We start from the raw sequence: 11,816 nt of genomic DNA, 5'->3' as shown, positions 1-11,816 counted from the left end.
TCTGGGATTGCCAGGTCCACGGGCTAAATGCCTGGGGCCCAAAACCCAGATTCCAGGGTGCCCCTATTCGACCTCCGCCCGATGCCTGTGATCATTCTCCGCGTCGCCATCTTTGCAGCCATCACCGACCTACTGATCTTCTGACCCACATCTTTTTGGGTAAGTTCCCCTTTCTGAGAAGTCCTCAGGATAACGGGGACCCCAGACTCCAGACGACCCACAAGGACCACAGCCGGGACAAGGCCGGGGCCCAGGTCCTCTGTCCCTCAGTTTTGGCAAACCGGGTTTGCCTCTGTTGAGTCCGGGACTCAACTGAACTAAGTCCAGGACTTAGTTTGCATAAATTCCTATCTCGTGTAAGGGACGCCTTCACGGGAGACCAAATTTCAGCTTTCTAGACCGGGTCTAGAAAAAGAGGAGTTTTATCAGAACTCTCGGAGACATCTGGTCTTCTGATAACCTCCTGTCCTGGTGGTCATGGGCTCTGGTTCCTCCATACCCGCTGACTCTCCTTTGGGATGCTTACTCCGGAATTTAGAGGGTTTCAATCTAAAACCCAAGCAGCTAATTTGCTTATCCATTCATTTGGCCCCAATATCAATTAGACAATCCAAACGTCTGGCTGCCTAATGGCTCCTTTGAATCGGGTCTGATTAGAGACCTTTACAACTTGTGCGAGTGACAAGGAAAATGGTCAGAGATCCCATATGTCCAGAGTTTTTCCTATCTGGCTAGCCAACCCTCTCTTTGTTCCACCACCAAAGTCTCTCCCATACTTCTATTGTCTCAAGGTAGCCCCACAACTGACCCCCCTCCTTCCGGATTCTTCAAACCAACCAGATCAGGCAGATGACCCTCCTCCTTACCGGGTGGCAAGAAGACCTTTCACTCCTCCTCCCACCCCCTCTGAAGTGCCGACTCCACCCCTCACTTGCTTTAGGTCACATATGGGTCACACGATGGCGCCCTTGCGTGAGGTAGCCGGAGCCAAAGGAATTGTCTGAGTTCATACTCCTTTTCCTATGTCTGAACTAGCTCTCATTCACGCCAGGCTTGGTTCTTTTACAGCCGATCCAACTACCTTTATAAAACAATTTCAACTTTTGACTCAGTCTTATCAACTAACCTATCACGATCTTTTTGTAGTTTTAACCAATGCCTTAACTCCCGAGGAAAATAGAAGAGTACTGAATCAGGCTCGTGCACATGCGGACCAAGAACATTTAACCAACAATCACCACCTGGCAGGTGCTGCTATACAGTCCCTGATCAAGACCCAGAATGGGACTACAACACAGAGGTGGGAAATGAAACTCGAAACAGGTACATTAATTGCCTCCTTCATGGGCTCCGCAGAGCCACCATGAAGTCCATTAATTATGAAAAGTTAAATGAAATCATACAGGATTAAAAATGAAAACCCATCCACCTTTTTACAAAGGTTAACTGATGGCCTCCACCAACATACTAAACTTGACTCTGAGTCTGTCGATGGCCAGAGATTAATTATGATGCATTTCTTTTCTCAGAACTACCCTGACATTAGACTTAAACTAAAAAAGCTTGATCAGGGGCCCTTCACCCCTCCTGCAGAGGTCCTGGCAACAACATTCAAGGCCTACCATGGCCGAGATGACCTTAAAGCTACAAAAAAATATCAATTATTAGCACAGGCTCTTAATTCCACCAGTCCACCTGCGCCACAGGGAAGAAAAACCCTACAAAAAGGCTCCCAACCACCAGGCCCCTGTTACAGGTGTAATCAGGAAGGCCACTGGGCAAAGGACTGTCCTAATCCCAAGGTGCCAACTAAGCCCTGTCCCAAATGTCACCAGAGGGGACATTGGGGTATAGACTGTCCCTTGGCATCCAACCGTCATTCAATCGTCAGCCCCACAGCTCCCCAACCTGCGGATCTGATAGGTCTAGCGACAACTGAGGGACTATGAAGAGGCCCTGGCACACCTGGCCCAATGCGGATCACCGCCCAGGAGCCCAGGGTAACCTTAACTGTGGCAGGTAGGACCATTTCTTTCTTATTGGATACTGGTGCCAGCTACTCTGCACTACGAGAATACTGGGGACCTACCTCCCTTTCTCAGACTTCTATTGTTGGGGTAGAAGGCCAACTACAGTGCCCTCACCAGACTCCCTTACTGTCATGCACAATTGGCAACTTTTCATTCCTTCATTCATTCCTAGTCCTCCCATCCTGTCCCGTTCCCTTATTGGGTCATGACATTTTATCTCAAATTGGAACATCCATTCATTTTTTATGGTCAAGCCTTTCCAGCACTCCAATGTCCTTCTTCTGCTTAGTGCTATCCCAAGCCATCGAGTCTCCGCCTTCCCAACTCATCTGGCCAATCAGCCCCTCTCTCGTAAATCCCCAAGTATGGGATATTCATTCACCCTCAGTGGCCAAATGTCCCCCTGTCAGAATTCTCCTTAAAAATCCCTCACAATTCCCTAGCTTGACACAATATCCCCTCCCCCGCTCTAGCTTAGAGGGACTAACTCCCATAGTACATGATCTCTTACAAAAGAGACTTCTGAGACATGCCAACTCTCCCTTTAACACTCCCATTTTAGCAGTAAAAAACCCAATGGGACATACCGATTAGTTCAGGACCTTAAGATCATTAATTCAGCTGTTGTTCCCATACATCCTATCGTGCCAAACCCATATACCCTGCTGTCTTCCATCTGATCTGATGCCACTTATTTTTCTGTTCTAGACCTCAAGGATACATTCTTTTCTATCCCTTTACACAAATATTCTCAAGACATTTTCACATTTACCTGGACTGATCTCTTACACTTAAAGAGCCCTCCCGGTAAATAAACAAGGCCATTTTCTGGAAAGACACCCCATCCTTTGTCTTACTTCACTGAACAAGAGAATATCTAATGGTCATGGGAATGCTAATACTAAACCAACTGTTCTTAAGTACATAATTCAAAATTTTGATAACAATTTTATGGGGGACTATAAGATAAAACTACAACCAAAGATGTTTTTTTTAAAAAAAAAAACTTTGTGAGTCATCATGGTCTCAGCTAAGCCAAACTTTGCCCACAGGACAACTCTAGACAAAGGAAAAGTTATCGGCCTTTACTTTACTTACCTGAGACTTTGATAACGTGGAGCCCCTTGTGCTCTAGGAGCTGGTCAAGCTTCTGCTCCGTGATAATCAGCTACTAATGAGAACTATTTAGTTTTAGTCTTAAAACTATTGCTTGACAAATCTGCTGTTTTTCCCATGAAAAATTTGCCTCTCAGAAAATGTGACATTGATGCAGACAAATTCTGGTGTCTTCCCTTTGGAGGAAGTCTAGCTATCCCCCGCCCCACTTGAGTTACTAAGAAAGTGTAGAATAGGTGAAAACAAAAACAGAATTGTTTAGCTTTACTGTACTAGAGGGTACAAATGGGAAAGCATGGTTGAACTCAGAATAAAACAGGACTTACACTCAGATTTGAAAGAATTAAAATGAAAAAATTTCTAATAGATTAAAATCATGTAAGAAAAAAGAAACCTATAAGCCAAAAAAACTGCAATTGTGTTTTACCAGACATCAAAAAATTTTTATAAGAAAAATCAAATTAGAAATTTTAACTATTTATTAAATGTATCTTTGTTTCAATTTGAATTGTTTAATTGGTGTGCTTTAAACATTTCTTATACATTACAAATTCTTAAATTGTGATTATAAGATTAACTTGCTCTTTTCTGTACTTTGTTGATAACAACTCAAGGTTAATACTGTTCTATTGACAGCCAGTCAAATTTTAAGATGTAACAGTCTAAAAACAGAAAAAGGACACTTTAAGATGAAATTTGTTATAGAAGGTTTATAATAAGTGAGATGACAGAAAAAAATTATTTAAAAAACTATGGATAAAAGAGATATATTTTCGTTATGAAAGGATTTTGTATGCATGTCTGTTAGAAAGATATAAAGAAAGATATACAAGACCAGAAGGCTTAACTATATAGAAAAGGTATGTGAAAATGATTTAACAAGAAAATATGTATGTTTGCTTGTTGGTTTCAAGTTTGTTACAGAAGGTTTACTTTTATAATAACAGCTTTCATTCCTTTTGATTCTAATTCTATGAGATCTGTTAATTGACCTACAAAGGTTTTGACTAGTCATAACTAAAATATTTTATAATTCAATTGGCCAAATCCATCTGGATACACTCTAGTTTAAATTGTCTTATATGTTTGTCTGTCTAAATGTTATCTGGTTTTACTTTTTCTAGAGGGCCTGAGGCCTGCCCTATAAAAACAGAGGGCTTCAGAAGTGTACAAGATTTTATTAAAAAATTCCAAGGTTTGGTCTGCCTCTCTCCATAGACAATGACAATGGGCCAACATTTATAACAGGTTGTATAAGATCTAGCTAAACTGTTATACTGCTTATTGACCTCAGAGTTCTTGTAAGGTTAAAGAATGATAAATTATACCCTTAAGGTAAATATTGTCAAATAACACCAGGTTATGAGTTGACCGGCTCCCTTTGACCTTCTTTTAAATAAAAGATACCTCAAGTCATACTGGGTTCTCCCCATATGAAATCTTGTTTGGAAGGCCACCCTATATCTTGAGAGACTTTATATATGAAAAGGGCCATATATAAGACACTTATGGTTACTCCCAAAGCTGTCAAGTTAACTAAAGTTCAGCTACCACCACTCTAAAGTAAAACAGGTCTATCCAGAAAACTTCATAGACTTCGACTCCAGGAGACAATGCACTCAAAGCCCTGCTCTAAATTTAAGTATTGCCCAGGATCCTTCACCATCATCCAGTCCTGAGTCAGATAAGCCAACCTAACTGTTTACCCTCTCATCCTCTCACAGGGTATTGTGACCCTTTAACAGCCATTGTTATCCTAAGTCTTGTTATATTAGTACTTCTGGGACTTGTCCTTGGGATAGGATTGGCCACAATATCTCCTCCCAATTATAATTTTACTTCCAGGTGTTTACTCTCATTGACCTATTACCTCATAATCTCATTCTTTGTCATTCTTAATTGCTGGAAACAATAATGGTTCCTCTCCTGCTCCTGTTTTCTCTCCTAAATCTTACCCAAGCCGATAGGCCCCTGGTGTGTACCTTGACTCTCTCCCAGCCTAACTCAGCTGTCCTTCAGATCCAGGTAGGATCTCCTGAAATCGCGTTCCAGGCCATCTTATGCCAGTTCTTTCACCAAATCATCAAATTCCTGCTGCTCTTCAGACTGGCCCACAGCTGATTTCTGCTGCCCTTTCCATATCTACCTATACAGTTGTCCCCTGTGTTCTCCATCTTATTCAATCCCAGATCAGTCACCTCTCCACTCAAGTCTCCTGACAGATGGCTCACCAGCTGATACTTCAGGCCAGAGACCCCAGTGAGACCACAGTGTTACATGACAACCAACCAACTAACCATAGCTCAGATATCGTCTCAATTTAAACATTTTCTGAATGATCTTTAGACTGATATTTTCTGGTTTGCTCCCCACCCTCCTCCTATTACCTACATAGCTGACTGGATCACTAATGCATGGCTCCAAAAAACTTTATCAGATTTCACCCTGTCTGAAGTCACAATCTTTACATTTATACTTGTTCTTAGTAACCCTCCAGCCAGTCCACAGCCTCATACAAATTATCTTCTACTCTCCCCTCCCTCATTAACTGATTTGTGTGCTTGGACTTTTCTCAGGAAGCCCTAATCAATGATAATGCTGCTGCTGTCAACAATTACATGTTCATAAAGGACAACTCAGCCGGCCAACCTCCATGCCTGCCCCTAGGTTGACTCGTCGTCCCAATTCCACAGGAAGTAGTTATAGAAGACAGACACTCTGCCCCTTTTCCGTCTGCCCATGGATATGTTGGCTGCCAATTGTCATCCAAAATCAAAGAATGGGGAATGTTAGGGAATTGATCATGTTAAAGTATGCTGTGATGCCGCCTCACAGGCTGCATTCTCCTGGTACATCTTGGCTCCTAAAATGACTTCATGCCCTTATCTCTGGTTTCCCTCCCCACCAAGGCCACAATGGTCCTGTGTCTGCAGGACTGGGCCCATAAAAGCAATCTGGCCTGTGATAGGTTAAAAGTAGCTCACTCCTCATAAATAAGCAATAGCCCACCCCAAAACTGATAAAAGGACCTTCCTTTCTTTGTTCTTCTCTCTCCTTCTGCTTCTTCTTCCTCCTCTCTCTCTCTCTCTCTCTGCCTTCCTGCCTCCTGCTCGCCTCCCTACAATAAAGATCTCCTGCTGGACCTCTCGGTGCGTGAGTGGCCTAATTGGGAAGGGGCACCCGAAAGGGCACGCGAACCCCTTTCAGACACCAGAAAGTAGTCCACACATATTTATGGTGGTATTCTTTGAAATAGTAAAGGCTATTGGGGGCCTGGTTAGTAAAATTACCTAAATAATGAAATATCATTTAGTGGTAAAACAAATCTGATATGTGCTGATGGAGAGGAATCTTTATGACAGTTAATTGGAAAAAAGACAGAGAAGCATATATAGTATGCATTCTTTATATAAAAGCAAAAATGCTTTAATATGTGCACACTTGTGTATTTCTGGAGGATCTGTAAAGGATATATAAGAAAGGTACTAAGTGCCAGGCATAGTCACACACACCTATGATCCTAGCAAGGGTGGGGGTGTGCATGGTGTAGGCTCCTGAGGCAGGAAGAGCACAAGTTCAAGCCTAGCCTGGCAACTTATCTAGTTCCAGGTCAGCTTGCAATGCACAGTAAGTAAGACCATATCTAAAAATAGAAACTAAATGAAATAAAATGAAAGGTACTAGTTATAGCCTCCAGAAGGTGTTCATATGGATAGAACTGTGCTGTGGAAAATTAGATAAGAACAATAAATTTTCATTGCATATTATTTTGTAATTTGAATTTTATACCATATGAAAATATCACCCATTCAGAATTTAAATTCTATTTTATTGGAACAGGGTCTCACTATGCATTCCGGGTTGGCTTTGAAATCACTGTTTAGCCAAAGTTGGCTTCAAACTCATAGCAAACCTCCTTTCTCAGCCTCCTGAGTGCTGGGATTACAGGTGTGCCCCCCCTTTTTTGTTTTTTGAGACAGGATCTCACTGTGTAGTTGAGACTGACCTGGAACTCACTCTGTAGCCCAGGATCGTCTTGAACTCACAGCGATCCTCCTGCCTCAGCCTCATGAGTGCTGGGATTGCAGGTGTGCGCCACCATGCCCAGCTGACCCTGTTTTAAATTCTATTTTTAAAATACTCATTTTGGCTAACTGTGGAATGCCAGATACTCAGGAGGCTGAGGCAGAACAATCACAATTTTGAGGCCAGCCTAGGCAATTTAGCAAGGTCCTATCTCAAAATAAAAATAAAGATTGGGCTGGGGATTTAGCTCCGTGGTTCCGCTCCTGCCTCGCAAGTGCAAGGACCCGAGTTCGATCCCCAGTACCAAATAAATAAATAAACAAATGAATAAAGAGATAAAAAAGAAAAATAAAGATTAAAAAGGCTGGGGATGTAATTCAATGGTATAGCACCCTGAATTCAATTTCTAGTAACACAAAAAGCTCATTTTTGATGGTTTTAAATCTAAATTCATAGCTTTCTGTAAAAATAATATATCAAAAATATGTTTTTGAAAGATTCACCTTTTCCTAAGTGACTACTTATAATTTATTGAGCACATATTAATTTTGCTCCTAAAACAGCTCTGCAAAATGGGTTGTGGGTATGGTATCTGCTGTTCTCATTCTCATTTCTACATGGTACTGTGCAGCCAGGGCTAAAATTCTGAAAACTACTACATTTCCCTGACTTCCTTGTCAGCTTCTTCTGCAAACAGGAGGCACTAGTAGTTTAGAAAATGAGAGGAAGGGGAAAGCCATTACAGTCTGGCTTCTGGCAACACCTCAGGGAATAGGGAGGGAGTCAGCTTCCTGTTAGTAGCCGCCCCCCTCCACTCTAACCCTAGTACAGCTAGGGGATCCTGCTCAGTCACTCAAGACTTCTGATTTCTGGACATATTACTCTTCCTCTTTTCCTTTAGCCTGAGGGAGTATAGCACAGCAGCTTTCTTCAGTTTCTAATCTTTGGATGCCCTTACCGTCCCTTAGCTCTTCCTGTCCTTTCAATGCCTTTATAAACAACAAGTTATGCTCAACTCCTTCTGTTCCTAGGATAGTTCTTTCCTAATTAGATTCTAATATGGGTAAAATTATTCTTGTTTTTGTGAAACTGAAATCTAAAGAGAGCAAGGTGACTTAACTTAGGGCAAACTAAGTACCACTCCTATTCCTCTGAATTCCAGCTGCCCTTCCCCTATTACTGGAATGCACCAAGCCCACTCCCACTCCACAGCCACTGTATTTATTCTCTCTGTACAGAATATTTTGTTTTTAGCTCATCACATGCCTACACTCTGTCTTTACTTGATCCTATTTAAATGTTGCCTTTTGAAAGACACCTCTTACCATACGTAATCTCCAAGTTATTCCATTACATCATTCTAGTTATCTTCCTCTTGGTACTCATCATTCTTTGAAAATATTTATTCACGTAATTTTTTTTGCACCCAGAATTGAATTCAGGACCTTGTGCTTGCATTTTTGAGGTAGGCATGGTACCACTGAGCTAAATGTCTGGCCCTATTCACTTGTTTATCCCATTGGAATGTAAAGTTCATGAAACCAGGAACAGTGTTTAACCTGTTACATGCAGTACTTCTGTGACTAGAAGACTGCCTGGCACAGAGTATGACCTTAATCATTATTTATTCTAAGAATGAGTGAATGAATGACTGAAACATGTAGTAAGAGAAGTGGCAGCTTATTTTTGAGCACAAGCTATGCCCTTCCTACTGGCAATTCTTTGCCAGCAATTCAGGGGCTCATCTTCATTTGCCCTGCATGAGAGCCCTCAGGAATTCCAATTTCCACTGCTCAGGTTGTCTCAGTGCTTAGTTAACACATTCTAAGAGAATCAATCTGCCCAGAACCTTCCAGATGTCTATGCAGTAACAGTGATCACAAGACAATGCTGTGGGGATCTCAGCTCAAGTCAGCACACTCAGCAGACGGCCATCTAGAAGTTAAGAGGAGAGTGGAAGAGCTGCAGAGCTGTGGAGATCATCCTGGGTCCACAGCCATTTGAGGATTTTCATTTACTGTGTGCATTACTTTGTGGACCTGGTACCTAACTCATTAACAAGAGCACTTCTGGAAAGGCACAATAGTACACTGTGATCTCTGTACCTGGATGAGCTGGTTCCAAATCATGACAGAGGTCCTCAAAAGGCAGCATAATCTTGGGAAGTCACTCAGGTCTCCTTCATTTTTAAAAGGAGAACACTGGTAACAGTTATTTCTTTTTCTTTTTTTCTTGAGACAGGGTCTTGCTTTGTAGTTCAGGCTGGCCTTGAACTCACTATGTAGCCCAGGCTAGCCTTGAACTCTTGGGGATCCTCTTTCCTCAGCCTCCCAAGTGCTAGGATTACAGGTTTGTGGCAGCACACCTGGAAGTTATCATTTTCATAGCACTGTGAGGATCAAAAGAAGTGTATTGAGATACAAGATTAGAATGTGGTGAAGTTGACTGGGGAAGTAGACGTGATCTGTTAATTACAAGACTTCAGAACACAAGCACAGAGCAGTTCTGAAAGCCCTGTCCCTGGACTTCTCTCAAGAACTCCAGCAGGTTTTCAATAGGATGGCCTAGACCTGATTCATCTTGAGGTGTGGTGGTCCTAGCACCACCTCTCAGGACCCTATGTTGAAGTTCTCGCAGGTTTCCTTGATATTTTGGACTGTATAAAAGGACACAAACATGAAGAACTTGCTATCAGTGTTTTCTTCATGGCAGCCTTTCCTGCTTTTTCAGGTGTTCTTTTATTGCTTTTCTTCTTTTACTCCACCCAAGCTAATTCTGCATAACCAGTTTCTCCTTCACTCTTCATTTTTACTTTCTCAAATAAAGTTGGCCACTGCTTTTTGCTCATTTTTTTCAATTCTTTGCTCCACACTACAAGAACCTGAAATCTAACTTCAGAGGGAGAAGCAAGCATGCTACCCAGCTCCCAATAACATTTAGTTGGTAAGCCACTTTTAGAAGGAGCTACCCAGTAATAATATCACTTAAAACATAGGCCAGCACTGGGCAATCCATCACAATCATAGTGTTGTTACCTTGTGCTCTAAACTCCATGCACTTTCATTTCATAAAACACTACAACAATTCTCTAGGGGAGATAGTAACTTTCTCATGTTACAAAGAAGCTGACAGAGAATTTAGGTAAGCAGCCAGATCTGGAAGTGTGGAGCTATGCTTCCAATCCTGTTCTAGAATCCCTAGTATACCCTCTTAATTACCACACCGGTCGGAGAAGAGAAGGACATTATCATTCAGGTGTCTGTAGCACTGCTACACATTGGAACCTGGAGGCTGGGTTATACGACCCAGCTTGATTTTTTTGTTTGTTTGTTTTTTTGCAACCAGGTTTCACTATGCAGTTCAGGAGGGCCTTGAACTCACTATGTAGTCCAGGCTGGCTTCAAACTCGTGATGAATCTCTTGCTTCAGCCTCCAGAGTGCTGGGATTACATGTGTACGTCACCACACCAGGCACGACCCAATTTGAAAACTAGGAACCTTCTAGAGGCCCAACATGTCCAAGGTCTTGAAGCATAAATGCTGGCTGGAACAGTAACGTTTTCAGCACAGCATGACACATGCATGGTCCATAAACCCTCTGAATTTACCAGCCTGCAAAACTCCAGGCAGAAACCCAAGGCCATTGAAGTTACAGAAGCAGCCTCCAAACTAAGGAGGGGCTTCTAGATTGCTAAGCACGAATCATTCGGCAGGTGAGAATGGACTAGAAAGAAGTTTAAGCAGCCAAAACTCTTAGAATGTAGAACTCAAGTTACAGGGAAACCCAAGGAATCTTCAGCGATGTGAATCACCTCTATTCCTGCCCATTCTTCCACTGTGGAGATACCCCAGACATGAATGCAGAGGGCAGGGGTTGTACTTCTCCTTGGCTTTGCAACTGCAGGTTTTCTGTATTAGCTTTGCTCACATAACTATTGGGCCAACAAGACACAGGAAAGGGATTTAGATGGGACCCCCCGACACACACCCCACGCCCATATTTCAAACTTTTGAGGAACCAGCAACTAGGCCTCTCTTTGCAGCAGGGTCCAGATAGAGAAATGCCAGGGCCTGGGAAAGAAGTCTCATTAGGAGAGATGATGTGCCTAGCACAAGCCTTCAGAGGTGCCAGAATACAAGTGTGTGCACGTGAGTGAGATATATAGTAGGGATTCAATTTCAACAGGATTTCCCTAACGCTGAACCTTATTTCCTTCGTAGCAATTTTCACGTGTTGTAGCTATTTTTCCTCTTTGCTTTCAGTCTGTCCTCCAACAAGCTTATGCCTGCAAGTCGGGACTCCGAGTCAGCCAGAACCGCGTTCGGCTGTCTCCCTAGAATACCCGGAGCCCAGAGAAACGCGCCGACAGAACTAAGGCCCCGAGGACCCCTGCCCGCAAGGCGACTTGAGAGTCAAGGAGGATGTGAAGGGCAGGGGAGCTGGACAGAGAGCGCTGCGCCAACAAGACTGCAGGAGGTTTTAGGGCTGCGTGCTGGGACCACCCCCCGCGTGGCGCTCTGGGAGTTGTAGGCGCGTTCTTTCCCCTCTCCTCCAGCCGCTAGCTCGACAGGCCCAAGGACGTCCAGGTGGTGGGTGCCGCGCTGCCCAGTCCGCCGGTTCCAGCCGCTGGCTCCACTGTGGCT

The 11,816-nt window shown here is 43.0% G+C and overlaps 1 protein-coding gene across 1 annotated transcript in view; it reads left to right on the top strand.

Annotated features, from left to right (window-relative positions):
* The first annotated feature begins 11,011 nt into the window (after positions 1-11,011).
* Positions 11,012-11,816, top strand: part of Tmem11 (transmembrane protein 11) — a 13,787-nt gene continuing 12,982 nt past the window's right edge. Inside the window, exon 1 of the mRNA XM_010618173.3 lies at positions 11,012-11,076. Within this exon, the coding sequence (XP_010616475.1) occupies positions 11,027-11,076 (50 nt within the window). The 5' untranslated portion in view covers positions 11,012-11,026. The remainder of the gene's footprint in view (positions 11,077-11,816) is intronic.

Source organism: Fukomys damarensis, unplaced genomic scaffold (genome assembly GCF_012274545.1).
Source record: "Fukomys damarensis isolate Sample0158 unplaced genomic scaffold, DMR_v1.0_HiC HiC_scaffold_13, whole genome shotgun sequence".
NCBI lineage: Eukaryota > Metazoa > Chordata > Mammalia > Rodentia > Bathyergidae > Fukomys > Fukomys damarensis.
The sequence above is the reverse complement of the archived record's forward strand: the minus strand, read 5'-3'. Positions and strand labels throughout refer to the sequence as shown.